Raw genomic sequence first — 23944 nt, 5'->3', positions numbered from 1 at the left:
GATTTGATTCACATCTCACATCCGAAACAACAAGAATAAGCAAGCAAACAGAGCTGCTACTCGATCCATCAACCTAGCTGGTAGTTGCCTGGTGCTACTTTGTGAAAAAGAAAGGTAGAAAGGGTCGCTTTTCATATCTCTTTCTTTCTATCCTCCCTAGCTTATATGATGATTGCAAGCTTCCTTAATTACCTTAGCTCAAGTCAAGTGCTTGTATGAATTCTGATCTTGTTAACTGCTAATTGGCCAACCATTTGTGTACACATCTTCCATTAGCAACTTTAGCATCTTGTGATGGAGGCAGCCATCTCTCACAATCCGTCCCCTATCTACATCAGGGCTGGCAGAGAGGCAGGTGCCTTTCTTCTCCTCTTGAGAAATAAAGGGAGATGGAAAAATGATGGTTGACGCAGCAACAAGCAAGCAACCACTCTGCAGACTTCATTACCAAAAACCGTGTAACGAAAAAAAAATTAATCGCAAAGTCGCAAAGTTTATCAGTGGTTATATCAACTAACTGCAGAAAATATATATCGAGACCACTCGCAAACCTCATCACAGCCTCAGTGCACCACCTCTCCTCTCTCCTCTTGTGCTCTCTGCTCCTGATCTCCATGTCCCTCATCACCGATGATCCCGACGATTCGCCCAGGCACTGCGCCACCAAGCGCCACCACCACCACGGCGCCGGATGCGGCCGGTTCAGCGGCACCGGGCGCCGGCGGCTCCTGATCGCGGCGTCGTCGGCGGCGACGTCCATCATAGCCTTGGCCATCATATTATGGCTCACCCTCCGCCCTTCCGCCCCGCGCTTCTCTCTTCTGGCCGCTACCGCAGCAGTCGCCGGTCCCAACGCCACCGGCATCGCGCGGCTCGACGCCGCCTTCGTGGCGCACAACCCCAACGCCCGCGCCACCGCGCTCTACGACCGCCTCCAGCTCCGAGCCTCCTACGCCGGCGGCCAGCTCTCTGCAGCCGCGGAGCCGTTCGAGCAGACGCAGGGAGACGTCGTGCTCACCGCCTTGATGTCGTCCTCGTCGTCTGTGGCTCCTGCGGCGGCGGTGGACGTGGGAGAGACGGCGGCGGGCGGGCGGCCCACGTTGCTGCTGAGGCTGCGCGTGGAGGGGCACCTCCGGTGGAAGGTGGCCTCCTGGGTGTCCGGCAGGCGCGCCCTGGCCGCCGAGTGCGTCGCCGTCGTGGTGCTCGAGCAGTCGCAGTCGAGGGCTGTCGTCGTGCAAGGATCCCAGTGCGCCACCACCCTCCAATGAATATTTCTACGTACAAATATATGTGCACCAGTTTATTACTTAGTTAATTAGCGTCTGCTTAATTATTATAGTGCAGTATTTTGTTATTGTACTTGTAGCAAAATCTCTACCTACTTAATTAGGAGAAGATCCAGCAAGGGCATATACGTGCAATGGTTCGACTTCTCTCGTTTACTACTAGTAATCTAAGAGCATAATGACAACAGCCTTATTTCTCTCCACCATATAACCAGCCCCGTCTCCGCGAAATGGGGGCCTGGTGCGACTTAAAAGTCGGGGTCAATTTTTTATGTTGAAACTCAATAATTAGTAAAATGAAACCGTACTTCACTTAACTATATAAGTTTAACATGAGTTCAATGCTCAAACATATCAAGTTTCGTTCTAAAAAGAAAATATAGCCCTAAACTAATAAACGAACTTCATGTTCCTTCACCGGTTTGACACTTTATTCTTCTCATCATGTGTCATGTTTAACAAATTAATAAATTAACAAAATAAGGCATCATGACTAATTGTGGAATACTTGACAAGGTAGCAACGCATTAGCGCATCAGTGATCCTACAGGCAGCGCATGAAATTCATGGCCTGCCAGCCTGGTAGTATTAGTTAGTAAGGTAAATACTAAACAAACCTGATCGGCAGCTGCTGATCAGCAAAGTGAGGACTGAGAAGGGGGACGCGGATGAGGAGTCAGCCTGCCGGCAAGCATGAAGGATCGGATGGGTCGGCCGATCGGGCAATCTGTCAGGCACGCCGCAGCCGCAGGCCCACGCCGGCTAGAGTCTTAACACGAGTGAAGAACCAACCGTCGTCGAAAGGAGCTCGATCGGGAACACCGAAGGCGAACTGATCGCGATTGGTTTTTTTGGGCAATGAATCGATTGTGGCCTGCTGGGCCTAGGCCGCACGAGAAGAGCCAAAAAGAAGAGGAAACAACTAGTAGCCTGTAGAAAATCGGAGGCCTCTTGAATTTGGGGGCCCTGATCGATCGATCCGTTCGATCGTGGGCATCGACGGGGCTGACATATAACGCGAGTTTTTCGCCCCGTATTCCAAAAGTCGCGTCTTCGCCGAACCATTCCGTCTGCAGCAGATCCCGTATTTCGCCCTGTATTTTTAAAAATTAAAACCCCGTAAAAATTAAACCATAGTTCATCTTCATTGATCATACACTCGGATCATACATATACATAGCGATCTACTGCGATCCTAGCTACTCGAGGATGATGAATGGCACGAAAGGCCCCCGGCGGCAGCCCTCCTCCTCCGCCCGGCGGCAGCCTCCTCCTCCGCCTCCGGCGGCAGCCTCCTTCGCTCGGAATTCCGCCACGGCGGCGATGGCCGCCGCCCGTTCGTCCGCTCTCCGCCCGCGCCTTCTCGGCGGCCTCCGCCTCGGATTCGGCCACCGCCCGCAAGTATGCCGCGTCCTCCTCCGCCGCCTCCTCTTCCTCCTCGCCGCCTCCGCTTCCTCCGCCGCCGGTGCTGCCGATGGTCGCCGCCCATGCCGCCTCGCCGCGCGGTCGCGCCGCCACTCGGCGAGCCACTTCTCGAAGGCTTCGCCGCTCATCGGCCGAGCGGCGGGACTTGCCGGTACCACCGCCCACCCGCGGCGTACTCCCGCAGCGAATCCGGCACGTACAGCGCGCCGGCGTACCGGCACGCCGCACAGCGGCTCCCCGCGGCGGAGCGCTTGCACTTGAGCTGCCATGCGTCCTCCACGGTGTCCGGCGAGCGGGATCGCTTCGATCCGCTCGCCGGCGAGGCGCTACTACGGCGGCGGGAGTCCATGCGGGTGGCGGCGGGTGGAATGCGGCGCGGGGGAGCGACTAATTGCTCGCCGGAGCAGGAGGAGGAGGCGGCGGCGCACAGCGGAGCTAGAGTTGCGAGTGAGGGGTTAACCCCTCACTTGCACCTGCGCCCACTATAAGTACGGGGCGATGATGGCGTGTACAGCACACGTCCGTTGGGAACCCCAAGAGGAAGGTATGATGCGCACAGTAGCAAGTTTTCCCTCAGAAAGAAACCAAGGTTTATCGAACCAGGAGGAGCCAAGAAGCACGTTGAAGGTTGATGGCGGCGGGATGTAGTGCGGCGCAACACCGGAGATTCCGGCGCCAACATGGAACCTGCACAACACAACCAAAGTACTTTGCCCCAACGAAACGGCGAGGTTGTCAATCTCACCGGCTTGCTGTAACAAAGGATTAGATGTATAGTGTGGATGATGATTGTTTGCAAAGAACAGTAGAACAATAGCAGCAGATTTGTATTTCAGATGTAAAGAATGGACCGGGGTCCACAGTTCACTAGAGGTGTCTCTCCCATAAGATAAATAGCATGTTGGGTGAACAAATTACAGTCGGGCAATTGACAAATAGAGAGGGCATAACAATGCACATACATGACATGATGAATATTGTGAGATTTAATTGGGCATTACGACAAAGTACATAGACCGCTATCCAAGCATGCATCTATGCCTAAAAAGTCCACCTTCAGTGTTATCATCCGAACCCCTTCCAGTATTAAGTTGCAAACAACGGACAATTGCATTAAGTATGGTGCGTAACGTAATCAATAACTACATCCTCGGACATAGCATCAATGTTTTATCCCTAGTGGCAACAAGCACATCCACAACCTTAGAACTTTCCTGTCACTTGTCCCAGCATTTAATGGAGGCATGAACCCACTATCGAGCACAAATACTCCCTCTTGGAGTTAAGAGCAAAAACTTGGCCGGAGCCTCTACTAATAACGGAGAGCATGCAAGATCATAAACAACACATAGGTAATAGATTGATAATCAACATAACATAGTATTCTCTATCCATCGGATCCCGACAAACACAACATATAGAATTACGGATAGATGATCTTGATCATGTTAGGCAGCTCACAAGATCCGACAATGAAGCACATGAGGAGAAGACAACCATCTAGCTACCGCTATGGACCCATAGTCCAGGGGTGAACTACTCACTCATCACTCCGGAGGCGACCATGGCGGTGAAGAGTCCTCCGGGAGATGATTCCCCTCTCCGGCGAGGTGCCGGAGGTGATCTCCGGAATCCCCGAGATGGGATTGGCGGCGGCGGCGTCTCGCAAGGTTTTCCGTATCGTGGCTCTCGGCATCGGGGTTTCGCGACGAAGGCTTTAAGTAGGCGGAAGGGCAATGCGGGGGCCACACGAGGGCCCCACACGCCGAGGCCGCGCGGCCCGCTCGTGGCGGCGCCTCGTGGCCCCACTTCCTTTCCCCCTCGGTCTTCTGGAAGCTTCGTGCAAAAATAGGACCCTGGGCGTTGATTTCGTCCAATTCCGAGAATATTTCTTTACTAGGATTTCTGAAACCAAAAACAGCAGAAAACAACAATTGGCTCTTCGGCATCTCGTTAATAGGTTAGTGCCGGAAAATGCATAAATACGACATATAATGTGTATAAAACATGTAGATATCATCAATAATGTGGCATGGAACATAAGAAATTATCGATACGTCGGAGACGTATCGGCATCCCCAAGCTTAGTTCCTGCTCGTCCCGAGCAGGTAAACGATAACAAAGATAATTTCCGGAGTGACATGCCATCATAACCTTGATCATACTATTGTAAACATATGTAATGAATGCAGCGATCAAAACAATGGTAATGACATGAGTAAACAACCTGAATCATAAAACAAAGACTTTTCATGAATAGTACTTAAAGACAAGCATCAATAAGTCTTGCATAAGAGTTAACTCATAAAGCAATAAGTCAAAGTAAAGGTATTGAAGCAACACAAAGGAAGATTAAGTTTCAGCGGTTGCTTTCAACTTGTAACATGTATATCTCATGGATAGTTGTCAACATAGAGTAATATAACGAGTGCAATATGCAAGTATGTAGGAATCAATGCACAGTTCACATAAGTGTTTGCTTCTTGAGGTGGAGAGAGATAGGTGAACTGACTCAACATAAAAGTAAAAGAAAGGTCCTTCAAAGAGGAAAGCATCGATTGCTATATTTGTGCTAGAGCTTTTATTTTGAAAACATGAAACAATTTTGTCAACGGTAGTAATAAAGCATATGTATCATGTAAATTATATCTTACAAGTTGCAAGCCTCATGCATAGTATACTAATAGTGCCCGCACCTTGTCCTAATTAGCTTGGACTACCGGATCATCGCAATACACATGTTTTAACCGAGTGTCACAAAGGGGTACCTCCATGCCGCCCTGTACAAAGGTCTAAGGAGAAAGCTCGCATTTTGGATTTCTCGCTTTTGATTATTCTCAACTTAGACATCCATACCGGGACAACATGGACAACGAGATAATGGACTCCTCTTTAATGCATAAGCATGTAGCAACAATTAGTGTTCTCATATGAGATTGAGGATATATGTCCAAAACTGAAACTTCCACCATGATTCATGGCTTTAGTTAGCGGCCCAATGTTCTTCTCTAACAATATGCATGCTCTAACCATTAAAGTGGTAGATCTCTCTTACTTCAGCACAAGACGGACATGCATAGCAACTCACATGATATTCAACAAAGAGTAGTTGATGGCGTCCCAGGGAACATGGTTATCGCACAACAAGCAACTTAATAAGAGATAAAGTGCATAAGTACATATTCAATACCACAATAGTTTTTAAGCTATTTGTCCCATGAGCTATATATTGCAAAGGTAAAGAATGGAAATTTTAAAGGTAGCACTCAAGCAATTTACTTTGGAATGGCGGAGAAATACCATGTAGTAGGTAGGTATGGTGGACACAAATGGCATAGTGGTTGGCTCAAGGATTTTGGATGCATGAGAAGTATTCCTCTCAATACAAGGCTAGGCTAGCAAGGTTGTTAGAAACAAACACAAGGATAAACCGGTGCAGCAAAACTCACATAAAAGACATATTGTAAACATTATAAGACTCTACACCGTCTTCCTTGTTGTTCAAACTCAATACTAGAAATTATCTAGACCTTAGAGAGACCAATTATGCAAACCAAATTTTAGCAAGCTCTATGTATTTCTTCATTAATAGGTGCAAAGTATATGATGCAAGAGCTTAAACATGAGCACAACAATTGCCAAGTATCAATTATTCAAGACATTCTACCAATTACTACATGTAGCATTTTCCCAATTCCAACCATATAACAATTTAACGAAGAAGATTCAACCTTCGCCATGAATACTATGAGTAAAGCCTAAGGACATATTTGTCCATATGCAACAGCGGAGCGTGTCTCTCCCACACAATGAATGCTAGGATCCATTTTATTCAAACAAAACAAAAACAAAAACAAACCGACGCTCCAAGCAAAGCACATAAGATGTGATGGAATAAAAATATAGTTTCGGGGAGGAACTCGATAATGTTGTCGATGAAGAAGGGGATGCCTTGGGCATCCCCAAGCTTAGACGCTTGAGTCTTCTTAGAATATGCAGGGGTGAACCACCGGGGCATCCCCAAGCTTAGAGCTTTCACTCTCCTTGATCATATTGCATCATTTCCCTCTCTTGATCCTTGAAAACTTCCTCCACACCAAACTCGAAACAACTCATTAGAGGGTTAGTGCACAATAAAAATTAACATGTTCAGAGGTGACATAATCATTCTTAACACTTCTGGAAATTGCATAAAGCTACTGGACATTAATGGATCAAAGAAATTCATCCAACATAGCAAAAGAGGCAATGCGAAATAAAAGGCAGAATCTGTCAAAACAGAACAGTCCGTAAAGATGGATTTTATCGAGGCACCAGACTTGCTCAAATGAAAATGCCCAAATTGAATGAAAGTTGCGTACATATCTGAGGATCACGCACGTAAATTGGCATATTTTTATGAGCTACCTACAGAGAGGCAGGTCGAAATTCGTGACAGCAAAGAAATCTGTTTCTGCGCAGTAATCCAAATCTAGTATGAACCTTACTATCAAAGACTTTACTTGGCACAACAAAGCACAAAACTAAGATAAGGAGAGGTTGCTACAGTAGTAAACAACTTCCAAGACTCAAATTCAAAACAAAAATACTATAGTAAAAACATGGGTTGTCTCCCATAAGCGCTTTTCTTTAACGCCTTTCAGCTAGGCGCAGAAAGTGTTTATCAAGTATTATCAAAAGGTGATGCATCTTCAGCGGGATTTGGAGTTTTCTCAACCATGCATAGTATATTGGATACATAAGTTTCAGCGGCTCCCTTTTCATTAGTCTTGGGCTTGCTACTCTCATCAAACAAATTTTCAGGAACAAGCCAAGCATAGTTATTTTCTAGCGCTTCATTCATCGCTAGGAGCTTACATGGTATTGGTGCTTTGATCTCCCCACCATCATTAATATTATTAGTGTACCTTACTCTCTCCATGTCCATCTTTTCAAGGATACTAACAAAATCGGTATAAGAACCAAGCATCTTATATTTAATAAAGACCTTTCTAGCCTCTCTTGCTATACCACCAAATTCTCTAAGAAGGGTTTCTAAAACAAAATCTTTCTTTTCCCCTTCTTCCATATCACCGAGTGTAAGAAACATGTGTTGGATTATAGGATTGAGATTAACAAATTTAGTTTTCAACATGCAAACTAAAGCAGCAGCAGCAATTTCATAAGTAGGAGTAAGTTCTACCAAGTGTCTATCTTCAAAATCTTCAACGGTACTAACATGATTGAAAAATTCTTCTATATTATTTCTCCCAACTATAGACCTACGTCCTACCGGTATGTCTTTTACGGTAAAATTAAAAGGAAACATGATGAATCAAGTAAAATAAATGCAAGTAACTAATTTTTTTGTGTTTTTGATATAGTGTGCAAGACAGTAAATAAAGTAAAGCTAGCAACTAATTTTTGTGTGTTTTGATATAATGCAGCAAACAAGGTAGTAAATAAAATAAAGCAAGACAAAAACAAAGTAAAGAGATTGGATTGTGGAGACTCCCCTTGCAGCGTGTCTTGATCTCCCCGGCAACGGCGCCAGAAAATATGTTGCTGGCGTGTACCAGCACACGTCCGTTGGGAACCCCAAGAGGAAGGTATGATGCGTATAGTAGCAAGTTTTCCCTCAGAAAGAAAACAAGGTTTATCGAACCAGGAGGAGCCAAGAAGCACGTTGAAGGTTGATGGCGGCGGGATGTAGTGCGGCGCAACACCAGAGATTCCGGCGCCAACGTGGAACCTGCACAACACAACCAAAGTACTTTGCCCCAACGAAATAGCGAGGTTGTCAATCTCACCGGCTTGCTGTAACAAAGGATTAGATGTATAGTGTGGATGATGATTGTTTGCAAAGAACAGTAGAACAATAGCAGCAGATTTGTATTTCAGATGTAAAGAATGGACCGGGGTCCACAGTTCACTAGAGGTGTCTCTCCCATAAGATAAATAGCATGTTGGGTGAACAAATTACAGTCGGGCAATTGACAAATAGAGAGGGCATACCAATGCACATACATGCCATGATGAATATTGTGAGATTTAATTGGGCATTACGACAAAGTACATAGACCGCTATCCGAGCATGCATCTATGCCTAAAAAGTCCACCTTCGAGGTTATCATCCGAACCCCTTCCAGTATTAAGTTGCAAACAACGGACAATTGCATTAAGTATGGTGCGTAATGTAATCAATAACTACATCCTCGGACATAGCATCAATGTTTTATCCCTAGTGGCAACGAGCACATCCACAACCTTAGAACTTTCGTCACACGCCCCGCATTTAATGGAGGCATGAACCCACTATCGAGCATAAATACTCCCTCTTGGATTTAAGAGCAAAAACTTGGCCGAGCCTCTACTAATAACGGAGAGCATGCAAGATCATAAACAACACATAGGTAATAGATTGATAATCAACATAACATAGTATTCTCTATCCATCGGATCCCGACAAACACAACATATAGAATTACGGATAGATGATCTTGATCATGTTAGGCAGCTCACAAGATCCGACAATGAAGCACATGAGGAGAAGACAACCATCTAGCTACTTCTATGGACCCATAGTCCAGGGGTGAACTACTCACTCATCACTCCGGAGGCGACCATGGCGGTGAAGAGTCCTCCGGGAGATGATTCCCCTCTCCGGCAGGGTGCCGGAGGTGATCTCCGGAATCCCCGAGATGGGATTGGCGGCGGCGGCGTCTCGCAAGGTTTTCCGTATCGTGGCTCTCGGTACCGGGGGTTTCGCGACGAAGGCTTTAAGTAGGCGGAAGGGCAATGCGGGGGCCACACGAGGGCCCCACACGCCGGGGCCGCGCGGCCCTGCCGTGGCGGCGCCTCGTGGCCCCACTTCCTTTCCCCTCGGTCTTCCGGAAGCTTCGTGCAAAAATAGGACCCCGGGCGTTGATTTCGTCCAATTCCGAGAATATTTCTTTACTAGGATTTCGAAACCAAAAACAGCGAAAAACAAGAATCGGCTCTTCGGCATCTCGTTAATAGGTTAGTGCCGGAAAATGCATAAATACGACATATAATGTGTATAAAATATGTAGATATCATCAATAATGTGGCATGGAACATAAGAAATTATCGATATGTCGGAGACGTATCAGGCGACGGGGCCGATTTCCTGGGCCCCGTATTCCGCCGAAACGGGCCGGCCCGAATCCGGGGCCTGCTAGACGCCCAAAATCGCGCCGGCCCCGTATCCCGCCGGAATTTTACGGGGTGGACGGGTTATACGGGGCCTGTTAGACATGCTCTAAGAGTGTCATCAAGAGGTAGCATTATATACTATGATCAAAAAATAGAGAGATATAGCACTATGATTAAATTGGACTCGCAATTGTTGAAAAGGCTGATCTTCTCTCGTGGAAAAGTTGGTTCTAGTGCACGAGCATTCTCAGGATTCTTTTCGCAAGGAAGAAAAATCAATCTTGTCTCCGCCATCACCATAAATCAAACATATAGCTAAAATTTGAATTGCTTAATGAAATGGTTGCGTGCATCGGTTTGATTCAGAAGCTGGGGCGATATCCCTGTTTTGAAAAAATGTGAATGTTGATGTCACACTATTCAAAACTGTGACTGCCCTAAATCGTCTTGGAGTATATAATTTGAATGCATTATCACCTTTCAATGCATTTTCGATGTGCTTCCATATCACTACTTTCTCAGAAATGCCTCGCTTGATCTGTGTAGGGATGTTTACCCACCACCGCCTTATCAGTAAAAGGTAATTAACTTGGTAATGGACCCATTAAAAAGATAAAATCTAATAGGTTGATATATGGAATTTCAAGCATAAAACGAGTCTGGCACAAGAAACTATATATATTGGGATATTAGGCACAAACTGAGGAAGGTAGCGTGGAACCGTGATCCAAGTAGACTATGGGTTTGCTCACTTAGTTTGGTACAAAATCGTCGCTACATCGGATCAATATCAACTCGAAGGACAAGGCAAGGTACATGCATAAATAAAAGATGGATCCGCATACCAATGCAGAAATCAAGCCATGTAAGCAATGCAGAAGCCACAAGTCGCCACCAAGCTCAAGTAGATCTAGGGTTTCTAGCGATAATCCATGACACTACCATTGTAATCTCGGAGATATTAAAAAAACCATCGGAGGGATGGATGCAAGGATTTTACCCATCATGTGAGCCTAGTAGCTAATGCATCATGTATCCATGTTTTCGGCTTCATTTGAATTTTTCTACGAGATTGTTGTGTTTCCATACCCATCTGTGATCTCTTCTACACCTGCGTACACACATGCTTGGGTAGTTCCCTTGCCCTAGACACTAACAAGACGAATATCACATATGAGAGAAAGGATATATGTACTCCCTTTGTCCAATAATTTTTGTCATGGCTTTAGTTCAACCACGACAAGAATTATGGAACGGAGGGAGTATATAGGATCAGCCAGATGACAATCTTACTTTTCTCTCCCATACCCCAACATCTAAGGGCCTCTTTGATTCATTGGAATGTTGGAGGAAGGGAATAGGATTTTTTTTCTTTGGTGGCACTATTCATCCAATTGATTCAAAGGAATGGAGAATAGAAAAAGTGTAGGAACTTTCCATTGGTTTAGGTTTCAAAGGGAAAACAAAGGAATTATACAATCTACTCAAATCGCTTTCTTACATTCCTATACACAAAGAACGACAAAAAGGTCAGGAATTGCATGATGATGACCTAATGTTACATTTACATTTATTTTTACCATGATTTGATTATGGTTTCAAGGATTTCTTTTTTTTTCCTAGTTCAACGAATCAAACACCCAATTTCGTATATTCATGTGCTTTTACAATCCTAAAGATTTACACATGGATTCCTATCCTATTCCTATGTATTTCCTATTTCTACATCTTTGAAATCCTAAGAATGAAAGAGAGCTTGAGGGTTCTTTAGATCTAAGCATCCTCGGACCATGCCAAGTTTCAGGTCAAGCCTTATAAAGTCAGAACCAAAAATGGAAAGCATGCGATCCGCTAGCCCTAATATTTTTGTATTCATTGGAGGCAAGAAAGCATGATATTTTTGTACCGCTAATGTCGCCCCATAAAAAAGAAATTAGAGCAATTTTTGTGTTGAATTTTTTTCACATGGAATAGAGGAACACCACACCAAGAGCTATCCAAGAATGTTGAATACTATAAGCTTGGGGATTCCCAAGGCACCCCGATAGATCCATCTTAAACTCTCGTTTTGCAGACCCCTAAACTTTGTTTTTGAGCAACATAGAATGATCACAAAAACTTGGAGCCTCCTTTATTAATGTTATGTCTATTTTTGCATTGAAACTAATGAGAACACCATGATAAATTCTTTGCATATGAAAGAGCTACTGAAATAAACTATCCCACTCTTGAATACCTCAATGAAAAAAAGTTGCATGCTTTTAGATCTTTTGCTAGCCAATTATACTCTCTTTTCTATATATGAGCTTATTGTGCACTTCAAGTTTGAAGAGGAAGAGAAACAATGATAAATCAATATGTGTGAATTGATAAAAAAGGGTATGCCACCTTTGCTATATTTATGTGTGCACTTTAATAATAGCAAGTTCTTGTGCATAATTTCATCAATACTTAGGGAAGTGATACTAGATGTTTACCCTGTTTGTGTTCTTCTCGCTATATAATGAGGTAAATAAGATACTATTGAGGAACATTACTTAGACTTGATTGAGATATAGTACCTTTAAATAAAAGTCTATGCATCCCATTATGCTTATTATTGCATACGTGGCACATATTCAATGATGAATATTTATATTCGTATGTGTCTTTACAATATGAAGGTTGATGTTTGTGTGACGGTCCAGTCTTTAACATGGTGAACCTCATCGTTGAATCATATGTAAGTCATTTGATAGTATCTTTAGTTGACCAACTAGCCTCCCGCTAGCCTTTGAACCAATGAACCACTATCTGGAAAAGAGAAAGAAAAAAGAGAAAGAAAAAGAAAAGGAAAATAGAGAGAGAAAAAAGAGAAAGAGGAAGAAAAGAAAGAGAGAAAGAATGAACCCAATGATTTTGCTGTTATGATGACACCAAATAAAAGGGCAAAAACTAAGAAGTGCCCGAAGGAAAATCAAGAAATGCCTATACAAGTGAGGCTGAAAAGGAAAATACAAGCTCACATAAGGTGTTAGGCTAAGAAGTAAGCACCTATCCCACTTGCACTCCACCCTTTGTTCAACTAAAAATACTAGCCACTTACTCATGTATGAGTCTCCTATGAGTGTTTAAAGGTTGAAAGACTGAAAGGATACGACATCACCCAAGTATTTAGTTTGCAAAGCAAACATGATGAATTATTAGTCAAAAATTGAAGCAATCAAAGGTCTCAAAAAACTTACTCATGATTCAATCAAATGCAATGTGAGAACTTTGTTTGTTGCTACTATGAATTAATCATGCCCAAGTAGTGTTGCCATATATTATCTCCCTTGCGCCATGTATAAATAGCAGAACACCTAGTGGATCTTTATTAACTTTTTGCTATTCATTGATAAATCTTTGTTTCAAATACTTGCCATGTTAAATTGTTGTGCATGCATAGAGCAAAGTTCTTGTCAAAATCTTTTAGAAGCAATCCAAAAAAACTCCAAAGCCCATGTAGTTTTATCACCTTCATGCTCGACGATGAGCATAGGTTAACTTTGGGGATGTTGATGCATGTAAAGTACATGCATGAACTTTGTGTTTATTGCAACATATTTGTATCCTATATAATGTTAATTCCATGTTTTATATTGTTTTTCAGAGATTTTCTCAACAATCCCCTCTCCTCTGGTTTTAACTCTGTCTATCAGGAAACACCTTTTGTTAGTATTTTTGACTTTCCAGGAGCTACGGACTCGAAAAAAGGAAAGGTGGGTCACACTTCGGAATTTTAGAGACGAACAAATTGAGCTAAAGTGGGACACTAGGGGGTAAATGGGCTGGGAAATAGGCCTTGTGGCGCGCCCACCACCTTAGGGCGCACCACTTGGGCTCATTGCCCCCTCCACCGTACGATTTTCCTCAATCTTGCGCCCACGGACTTTGTTTGACCTAAAAAACCCTATATATACGACCGGCCACCGGGGTTTCCTCGAGGAGACAGAGGCGGAGATCAAAAACACATAAACAGATAGTCAGCAGTCGCCGCCGACAAAGATCGGAGGGGGCAATTGCTGCCGGAATCGCCTCCAGTGGACTCCACCCCCTCCGGTGTGGTCATCATCAGCCTCTTCATCAAATTCCTCAACACCATCTTCATATACCCTTTGTAATCTCTTGGAAAACATGATGTATGAGGAAATCTGTCGTTTTCCCATGATGTATTGTACTTCTATGTCTTTGTTTGAGTAGTGTATTGTTCTTGGAAATTGTGGGATAATTTGTTGATGGTTGCATATAAGTAATTTTATCTTCTATGATGATCTCTTGTACTGATATATGATTGCACATATATGTTGGGAAATGCATGAGGTTGTCACCGTTGCATGATGATAGGGAGAGGGACAGGATGGAGTTTGACGGAAACCATGCCCCAATTCTTAGATATTCATGTTATATTAATTTATGGTTAATCAATGGGGGGGTATAACTATCGGGACCTTTAAACTTACATCGGTGGTTGGACTCCCCTTGTTTGCTCTTAATTAGCCTTAGGATCAATCACTAGTGGTATATTTGCTCATGTATATAGCCAAACCTATCTTTGTTTCCTCTCAGTAAGAAACACTTAAAAGACTACCGAGCTTCACTAATTGTGACAACCACACAAATGAAATAGCAATTTGCCGAACACTTACTCCTTTGAGTTACTCCACTTCACTTCACCTCACTTTACTTTACTACAATTTACTTTTCTTGCATTAATTTTACTCCTTGCATTTTATTTTCAGCATTTGTAGTTTTATAGTAGAAACCTCTTCACACACACACACAGACACACATATTATAGATCCTAGCTTTTCAAATTGGGTTATAGGGCTTTAGAGAATATATAGTTTACCTTCGGCTCCTCGTGGGTTCGACACTCAAATACTTATCGAATCGTCTCGCGGTGATCCCCTGCACTTGGAGGTTATCAACCAGTCGGAGGAAGATGGTGGGGCTTACCTACTTGTTGGTGAGAAGTTTCCTTTAATAGAGAGCTCGAAAGGGGGGAAATGGTGGTGGGGGATTTTTCGGTGAGGAGCGGCGGTGTCAATAGGGGGCGAGTATCGACGGGAAGTGAGCGAAGTTCTCCTGCGGGATTTTCCCGGACACGCGCGAGCTCCCACCATCTCACGCTCGCACAAGCTCGGCGCAAATTTCTCTCTGCGAGCGTGAGAAGAGCTTGGCTCGCCAAGAACGGCTGAATCGAGCGTGCCTCCTCATACGGGCTCTACGCTGCTTTAAGAATCGTGCGAAGAAGGGAAGCGTAAACATGTGGCCATCCAAACTGTTGTTTCTTGCATCACCGGAGCCGGTAAAACACTACACAAACAACCAAACTCGCCCCAAATTCTACGTGCGTTTGCGTTTGCTTCAGCACTGCACTCTGCCATGATCGCAACCTTGCATTACTACACCGACAATAATCTGCACTGGATATCACCGAGCCGATCCACGACATCGAGCTGGACGCAAAATCAAGCCATGAGGTAAGATCTTCACCGAACACATACACGAGAAGCAACGTCACACACACGGACCGGCATGGAACACGCCTCGTCACCAAGTCTTCAATACACATCCTTGCGAGGGACGTCTTCAAGCTACGCATTACTTCACGCCTGCTGCTGCACTATCGCCGACACATCAACGCCAAGGTCTACATCAACGTGATATTCATCAACATCTTCGTCAACACATTGTCGTCGCCACACAACATTGTCCACATGATGTACATACATGATACAACTATGACTCCCTCTCGACAGTATAACCGCAAGGCACGACGATGGCATGACCGCATCCCCCGACACTGACGACGGGTAAGATTGCATCGACAAACTGACGTCATATTTGCGATGCCCCTACAATCGTGCATATGGTTCTAGAAAAATCGGTGTGTGCCCGGGGGCTTCCTCAAGTCCTGGCAAGACTGGTGGTCTCACTTATGACCATGTCCTCTGACATCTGCAAGACGCCATTAACGGTACCTTTCAAGGTGCAAAACATCGGTCATAATAGCAACATCGTCCATAAAATTGGAAGAAGAAAATCTCACAATTTTTTGCGCCTTCGGCAAATGCAGCTACACCGACGACAACGAGTACTAGATCGACCACGACTATCTCGGCCATGGCAACATCTCATTCGGATACTCTTGACATCGACAAGAACGTCTAGGTACAGATCGGCAACAACTTCAGTCAACAACGTCCGCTTCATCACTTGCGCCCACGACACTCCGTCTATGATTGCGGGAGGGAAGAGAAGGAACCAGAAGAGGACATTGATGATGGCAAGGTTGAGAAGGCGACGAAAGCGCAAGACTTCAAATCCATTCGCAATCGTCCGCTTCACTCCCGATATGATCAAGGGGAATGTTAGAATACATGTACATCTAGGAGCTAGAGATAGACTAGGATTCTATATCTTCTTGTACTCCAAGTCTACCTCCTCATTTTACCTCTCTATATACCCCATGAGGGTCATGGAAATACAACAAGAAATTCTAGGGTTCTATAATTTCTATAGAGACCTCGTCTTGGATGTTCCACCGGCCGAAGGACCGGGAGAGAGAGAGAGAGAGAGTTGGTGGTTGGCGGTGGTGAGCTTCTAGGCAGCCTCGTCTCTGGCGGACAAGTGGACACAACTTCGGGTACGGTGAGCTCCAGGTGAAAACCATGCACTAGTCTTGGTTTGTATCGACGATGGTGATGCTCTCGGTCGCCATCTCCTTGTTTGAGGCATCGTTGTGGAGCTCCTCACCTCTTGTGTCGGTGTTTGGTCTGCTCGTCTCGTTGGCGTTGTCCTTTTACGTCTTAGGCTAGGCGGTGGGCGGCCCTAGGCCTCGTGTGGATGCAGAAGCGGCGGCTCCGGTTTATCGCCTCCGTGCATGTTGCGTTGATGTGTTGGAGTGTCGACTTTGGTTGTTCAGATGACTTAGTTGTCGACTTGTGTGTGGGTGCAGCCTTGGGGCCGGCTTGGAGTGCAGTCTCGGACCGGCATGTTATGTTCCTTGGTGTATTCGTTTTCGGCTACACTTCTTCTATATAGCAATAAAAAAGGCTAACTTTCGAAGAAAAAAATGTTGCTCTATACGAACCAGATGGCGTAGAGTTCGTAGGTAAAGAAAGCACCTGTCGAAAACAACAAGAAAAGGACATTTGTGTGTGCAGGAGTAGCATTGAAGCCCCTTCTTCAACACCACGCTACCCATCCTACCCGAGACGTTCAAGCTCGAAAGGCTGCCACGCCCACGCCCTTGTTTCCCGCTGCTCTCTGAGCTCTGCGCCTTCTTCAACATCACGCTACCCATCGTACCCAGTGCCCACGCTCCGCTCTGCCATTTCGATAGCCGTTCAGTCCTTCCCCGCTTCCTTGCCAGCCCAAGCCCATAACCAGATGGCTTCTCCTTCCGCGCCGGCGCCGCCGTGGGTCATCCTAGGCAGCATCCCTCGCGTCGCCGCACCGGACGACGGCAGCGACGTCTCCGTCGCGCTCACGGCGCCGCCGCGCGTCTCGATCCTCACAGTCTCCCCACGCGTCTTCCCGGATCCCCCAACTCCCCACTTCTTTCCCTTCGTCCTCGCCGCAGACCCCTCCGGCCTGCTACTCCTCCAGGCCAACCTGCAATGCGCCCCGACCCGTCAAGTCATCGACCGTCCCGACCACCAGTCCGTCACCTGGAAAGACACCAACGCGCGATACTTCGTGCTGGACGCCACCACCGGCTCGGCTTTCCACCTCCCCGACCCTCAGGCCACCATCATGCACCAGGCGCTCCTCGGCCTTGTCGTCTCTCCTGGCGGCGGCGGCCACTACATGGTCGCGGAGCTCCAGCCCATCATCGGCAGCAGCACGGCCACGCTCCTCTGCTTCTCTACAGAGGTTGGGGAGTGGGTGGAGAAGAGCGTCCATTACCCGCTCCCGCCCCGCCCGCTGTCTCCCATCTGCGTACTCTCGCACCATGGGAGGCTCTGGTGGATCGACCTCTCATGGGGCGTCATCACCTGCGACCCCTTCGCCGACGAGCCGGTCCTGGGTTTCGTCCCATTCCCGCCGGGGAAGGTCCTGGCGTGCAGGGAAGCTAAGGGACTCACCGACATGTTCCGTTGCGTCGGGGTGAGCGGCGGCAAGCTGCGTTTCGTGGACACATACATGGACAGGCGGCGTGCTCATGCTGGCGGCCCTATTCCCACCGTAGGCGTGTGGACGCTGGCCGATCCAGACTCCACGGAGTGGACGCTGGAGCACGAGGCGAGCTTTACTGAGATCTGGGCCGATCAGAGCTACAAGGCGACCGGGCTGCCGAACAAGGTGCCCAGGCTCGCCCTCATTCACCCCAAGAAACCGGACGTGCTCTACTTCTTTCTTCAAGAGCGCCTCTTCGGTGTTGACGTGCCTGCTCGCAAGGTGGTGGTGTGCGAGGTCTATGGGCTGGTTGCGCCGCCGAGCTGCTGCATCGCCACCCGCTTCGTCCGGTCTTGGGAGCTGCCGCGGGCACTCTCCTCAGGTCAGGTGGCTATGATACCAGCATATCCCTTTCCCTTGTTTTTTTATGTCTGTTTTGTATTGATAACTGTGAATTTGTGATGAATGTCCAATTGTTTCCCAGTTCTAAAACCGCCATGCTTCATATGAGAATGCAAATAGCACATTTATACTTGTGGTTTTTTAGCAAGATATAGCATTTGCATTAGTTCATGTCATCAAAATAGTACTAACAAATTGCTACTTTCTCATTCGTTTGATCCAACACACATATATATCCATATTTGTTGAAAGGGTTGTGACTTATCTTTGAAGGGAACTGGTCTGATGGTATCAACTTGGCTGAAGAATCTTATGCTCGACCATATCGGCCATCCCCAGAGGATTACCACATGGTGGGTTCTCTTAGGCAGACATTCATAGGATGAATTGGAGGAACATGAACCAACTGTTTATGGCTAACAGTATCCTAGGTAAGCTCAGTTTCCCCCGACCTGTATGCTACTTCTACTCTTGTTTTGCACTACTAATGTTATTATGTCAAATTTCATTTCATCCAGGTAGCAAGTGTGATGCTCATTTTAAGTTATGGACTGGGTGTCATAATCGTCTTGCAAGCTCTCACAAAGTTGCTTGACTTGTTTCTTGTTAGTGTAGGAGATTGTGATTGATAACGGAATGCTGTGGGAACACTATTGGTTAGTTGGTTTGTATCTTTCCTTATGGAACAATGTATCGGAAATGTGACTTGGTTCCCGTGATCATTTGAACTGTGAAGCTGTGATTCTCTTCGATTATTGGTTGTTGTTTACTTTCCCGCATTTGATCGGTGTACCATGCCTTATTTGTTATGATAAATTTTTGTTATTCATGTGGATAGCCGCTTGTGTGAAATGATAGCGAACGCGCTACAGTATGTTCATAGGCACCCACAATGGGCCAATGGGGTGTGGGGGGGGGGGGGGTCTGTTGAATATAATTGTCTAGTCATCATTCATCAGATCGGTCTTTTGGTTGAACTCGCTAGAGCATGCAATTCTCACATGGTATCGTATATACTAGGTCATGGGTTCAAATCATAGCCAACACAGTATTTAAAGTAAATATTTGTGGCCTCACTAAAAAAAATCCAAGGATACACGTTTAAGACCCGTGCGAGATCTCTTGTTCCTGTCCAGCAGATGCATTTCGTTTGACGCCAATGATGTTGTAGCTCCCGTGCCTCCCATTGTCTCATCTTACAACGCCGTCATTGTTGTCGGCGGAGAGTACCCGACGGAACGGGGAGACCAATATTATTGTTTCTGTAGATTGTTTCTAGTATTCTTTCCGTCGACAAAAAAATAAAGGAACCTAGAATCTAGCATCAAGAAAGGAGTGGTTCAACCAGCTCAGCTAGCGACAAGTTAAATCTTTTTTTTCGATAAAGGGAATGTATTGATATTGCTAAGATAACAATTACATCTAGCTTCTATAACAATAAAACATTATGAAGACATGCACATAGCCCTAAAGCAAAGAAAAAAAGAACAACAACAAAGAAAGATCATGTTACAGTGATCAATTTCTTGTAGCTGCAAAACAACCTACCACCAGGATAGCACCCAAAGTTCAAATTCTTCAAAAACGATACCTCTAAGAAGGAAACATTGCACAAGCACCCTCGTTGCCCGATCTTATATCTTAGGTTTTCAAACTGGAGAAAAACCGCCAAATCAAGAACTAGTACACTAAATAGAGTAAACACAAACATCACAGTTAATGGCCAGTAGCGGGGCATCACAAGAATTCCTTGGATAACTAGAAGCGGGACATAGGCAGATCCGGCGTGACACCCATCGCTGCAACATTTTGTTCCAGTCATCTCTATATTTGTGAAAAAAATGTCGCAATACTTTGAGCAAACCCCTGTAGCAAGAGAAACTACGTATGCAACAAATTCCTATTTGGTTGCAGTCCACTGAAGAAGAAGACGACAAGATGTGTGGGTGCAGTGTAGGCAGATCGCTTGTTCGCAAGGATCTTGGTTTCTTGTAAATGCATTCTCTATCTTCTACAAAAAAAAAAAAAAAAAAAAAAAAAAAAAACCAGACGGGTATGCTATTATCAGTCCACGCACTTGACGATCAGCAGCAATGGCTACCGATCCAATGCAAGAATTACAGGTTGTAGCAACAACCGGTCACTGAAGAGAATCAAAGCTTCGCAGTTCAAATGATCACTGGAGGGATCCATCATGCCCCAAAATTACATCTTCCAGTACAAGTTGTTCCCTCCAAGGAGATAATAAATACCAAAAAAACGATAGCGTTTCACAGAATTCTGATCAGTCACCATCTGATACACTAAGAAACATGTTAACCTACTTCGCGCAATGATGCAAAAGCATGCTTGATACCAGGGCGGACCTTATACTGCAGCCACTCCATAACCTGAATTCAGCGCTACTATAACTGCCACCTGGAACAAAGAAAGTATCGACACACGAGTGTTAATACTACTACAGTACAGGCGCATGGTGTTTGAGGCCAGGGCAGAAAATATCATATAGGTTGGGGGAAACTGAGCTTAACTAGGACACTGTTAGCCATACGCAGTTGCTCCTCCATTTCAACCGATGAATGTCTTCTTGGTAACTCCCACCAAGTGGTAATCTCCTCCAGATGGTTGGTATGGTCTAGCAAACGATTCTTCAGCCAAGTTGATACCACTAGACCATTTACCTTGTCAGATATAACAAATATTAGTTACAAGCCTTTGGACAAGATATATATGTGCTAGAATCACTCAAATTAGAAAGAATGACCCAAACTACTCTATGGGCTATATATCTTGCTTGGAAACAGCAAGCATAAACCAAACATCATTTCTGTCTCAAGTGGAATGGTCGTCTGGTTCTTATGCTATCTGACTATCTGTTGCACCTAATTTCATTTTATTTTTGAGGGGGAGTTGCACCTTTTTTTTCGAAATGGGGTATATCCCCAGCCTCTGCATCAAGCGATGCATACGGCTTCTTTTATTAGAATCAAAACAGTCTTACAACCAGCATCGTCAAAACTTATTACAATTCATGGATCACTTAAAGTCTCAACAAAAATAAGCCATCTAAAAAAATGTAACATGAAGCGCATTTGCATCAACATGTCAAACGACGATCAACACGCCAACCGCACCGGCTGTAAAAATCCCGTGCTACCGTTGCCAGTCGGTTGCACCCAGTATCCATAGCATGGCGCTCCTCTTCTGGCTGGAGATAAGACCACATATGGATCAAGTGAGTAGCCAAAGGGATAACCTACAAAAATGATGGAAAACTTTTTTTTGTTAAAGATACAATCATTGCGCATATTCCATATAGCCCAAACCAAAGCGCACACACCAACTCTAATGTGGACTTTGTCTTTTTTTGCAACACCATTTAACCAATTGCCAAACATATTTGTAATATTCGAGGGAGGAGGTATGTTGAAAGCCATATAAACAATCCTCCAAATCATCTGAGAAAAAGGGCATGAAATAAAAAGATGTTGTATTGTCTCATCTTGATCACAAAAACAACATTTAGCACAACCATGCCAATTACGCTTAGCCAAATTATCTTTTGTAAGAATCACTTTCTTATAAAGAAACCACATGAAGATCTTTATCTTTAGTGGAACTTTCATCTTCCAGATATATTTCTTAAGGAAAACAGTATCGTCATTTAATAAATCAATATACATAGATTTGGCTGAGAAAATGCCGGACGTAGTTAAATTCCATTTGAAAAAATCCTCGGTATCGGTTAGCTGAACTAAAATGAGTCTATGTAAAAGGTGTGTCCATCTATCCCATTTGTTCCCATTCAAAGTCCGTCTAAAACCTATATTTATAGGATTTGATCCTAACACATTTTCAACGGTGACATTCTTGTGATTAACAATATTGTATAACGACGGGTAATCATCGAGCAAGGGGCCTGTCCCCTAACCAAATATCCTCCCAAAATCTAGTCTTAAGCCCATTGCCCACAACGAAAGAACCTCGTGATATAAAATCCTCCTTTACATTCATTAAACCCTTCCAAAACGGTGAGTCATTCGGTTTAGCTGAAACCTGAGATAAAGTTTTAGAATGCAAATATTTTTTATGCAGGTATCTCTTGCCACATACCATCCTCATTTAGGAGTTTGTACAGCCACTTGCATAGTAAACTCTTGTTTTTGAGTTCCAAAACCTCAATCCCTAACCCCCCGATCTTTGGGTCTACATATTACATTCCATTTAGTTAGCCTATATTTTTTCTTATGCCCATCACTTTGCCAAAAAAATCGAGATCTATAAAAATCTAACCTCTTCCGAACTCCTATCGGAATCTCAAGGAAAGACAACATGAACATAGGTAGGCTAGTTAAAACTGAATTAATCGGAACGAGTCTATCTCCATATGATAAAAGTTTGCCAATCCAGGCTACTTAATTTTGACTCAAAGCGATCCTCCACCGGTTTCCATTCGCCATTTCTCAATTTGCGAAAATGTATTGGGATTCCAAGATATCTAAAAGGTAATGAACCTATGTCACAACCAAATAGAGTTTTATACTCATTCTCCATCTGTTTTGCCTCCCCAAAACAAAAAAGCTCACTCTTATGAAAGTTTATTTTTAGACCGGACAATTGCTCAAAGATGCACGTAACTAATTTCATATTTAGAGCTTTTCGAATATCATGTTCCATAAATAGGATGGTGTCATCCGCGTACTCGTAAAATCGATATCCCCCCATCAACAAGATGAGGAATAAGCCCGGCTACCCGGCCATCCTCTTTGGCCCTTGCGATTAGGATAGCTAGCATATCCGCGACTATATTGAAGAGGATGGGAGATAAAGGGTCTCCTTGTCTAAGACCTTTCTTGGTTTGAAAATAATGACCTATGTCATCGTTCACTCTAATGCCTACACTCCCTTTTTCAATGTAATTCTGAATCCAGGAACACCATTTTGGATCAAAGCCTTTCATGCGTAAAGCTTGTTGTAAAAAGCACCAATTTACCTTATCGTACGCCTTTTCAAAATCTATTTTGAACAACACACCATCTAGTTTCTTCCTGTGAAGCTCATGGATGGTCTCATGTAGAATAACAACACCCTCAAGAATATGTCTCCCAGGCATGAAAGCAGTTTGGGTCGGGTGAACAACACTTTCAGCAATCTTTGATACTCGATTCGTCCCTACTTTGGTAAAAACTTTGAAGCTAACATTTAACAAACATATAGGGCGGTATTGCTGGATTTGGGTTGCATTTTCTTTTTTAGGAAGAAGGATGATTGTACCAAAGTTCAAATGAAAAAGAGGTAGCTCTCCTCTTTGGAAGCAGGCGAACATAGCCATCAAGTCGCTTTTCACAATTTCCCAACACATTTGATAAAATTCAGTCGGAAAACCATCCGGTCCTAGGGCCTTATTTTTTTCCATTTGCATAACGGCCTCCTTAACCTCTTCTTCATTAAAATCAGCTATCAAGATCGCATTTTCCTCGGCGGATAATTGTTTTATGTCATGAGTCATCGATTCCACCATAACACAAGTA

The 23944-nt window shown here is 44.6% G+C and overlaps 2 protein-coding genes across 2 annotated transcripts; both read left to right on the top strand.

The window, feature by feature from the left end:
• The first annotated feature begins 550 nt into the window (after positions 1-550).
• Positions 551-1315, top strand: LOC124660054 (NDR1/HIN1-like protein 26). Its single transcript, XM_047197849.1, has one exon. The coding sequence runs from the start codon at positions 615-617 to the stop codon at positions 1266-1268; it is 654 nt and encodes a 217-aa protein (XP_047053805.1). The 5' UTR covers positions 551-614; the 3' UTR covers positions 1269-1315.
• Positions 1316-17282: 15967 nt separating this feature from the next.
• LOC124663263 lies at positions 17283-18799 on the top strand. The gene is made up of 2 exons (XM_047200984.1): positions 17283-18393; positions 18687-18799. Exons 1-2 carry the CDS (start codon positions 17283-17285, stop codon positions 18797-18799), a joined length of 1224 nt encoding a protein of 407 aa, XP_047056940.1.
• The last annotated feature ends 5145 nt before the right edge of the window (positions 18800-23944 follow it).

The sequence above is a fragment of the Lolium rigidum genome, chromosome 6 (assembly GCF_022539505.1).
Source record: "Lolium rigidum isolate FL_2022 chromosome 6, APGP_CSIRO_Lrig_0.1, whole genome shotgun sequence".
NCBI classification, from domain to species: Eukaryota; Viridiplantae; Streptophyta; class Magnoliopsida; order Poales; family Poaceae; genus Lolium; species Lolium rigidum.
This window is presented reverse-complemented; position numbering and strand designations above follow the sequence as displayed.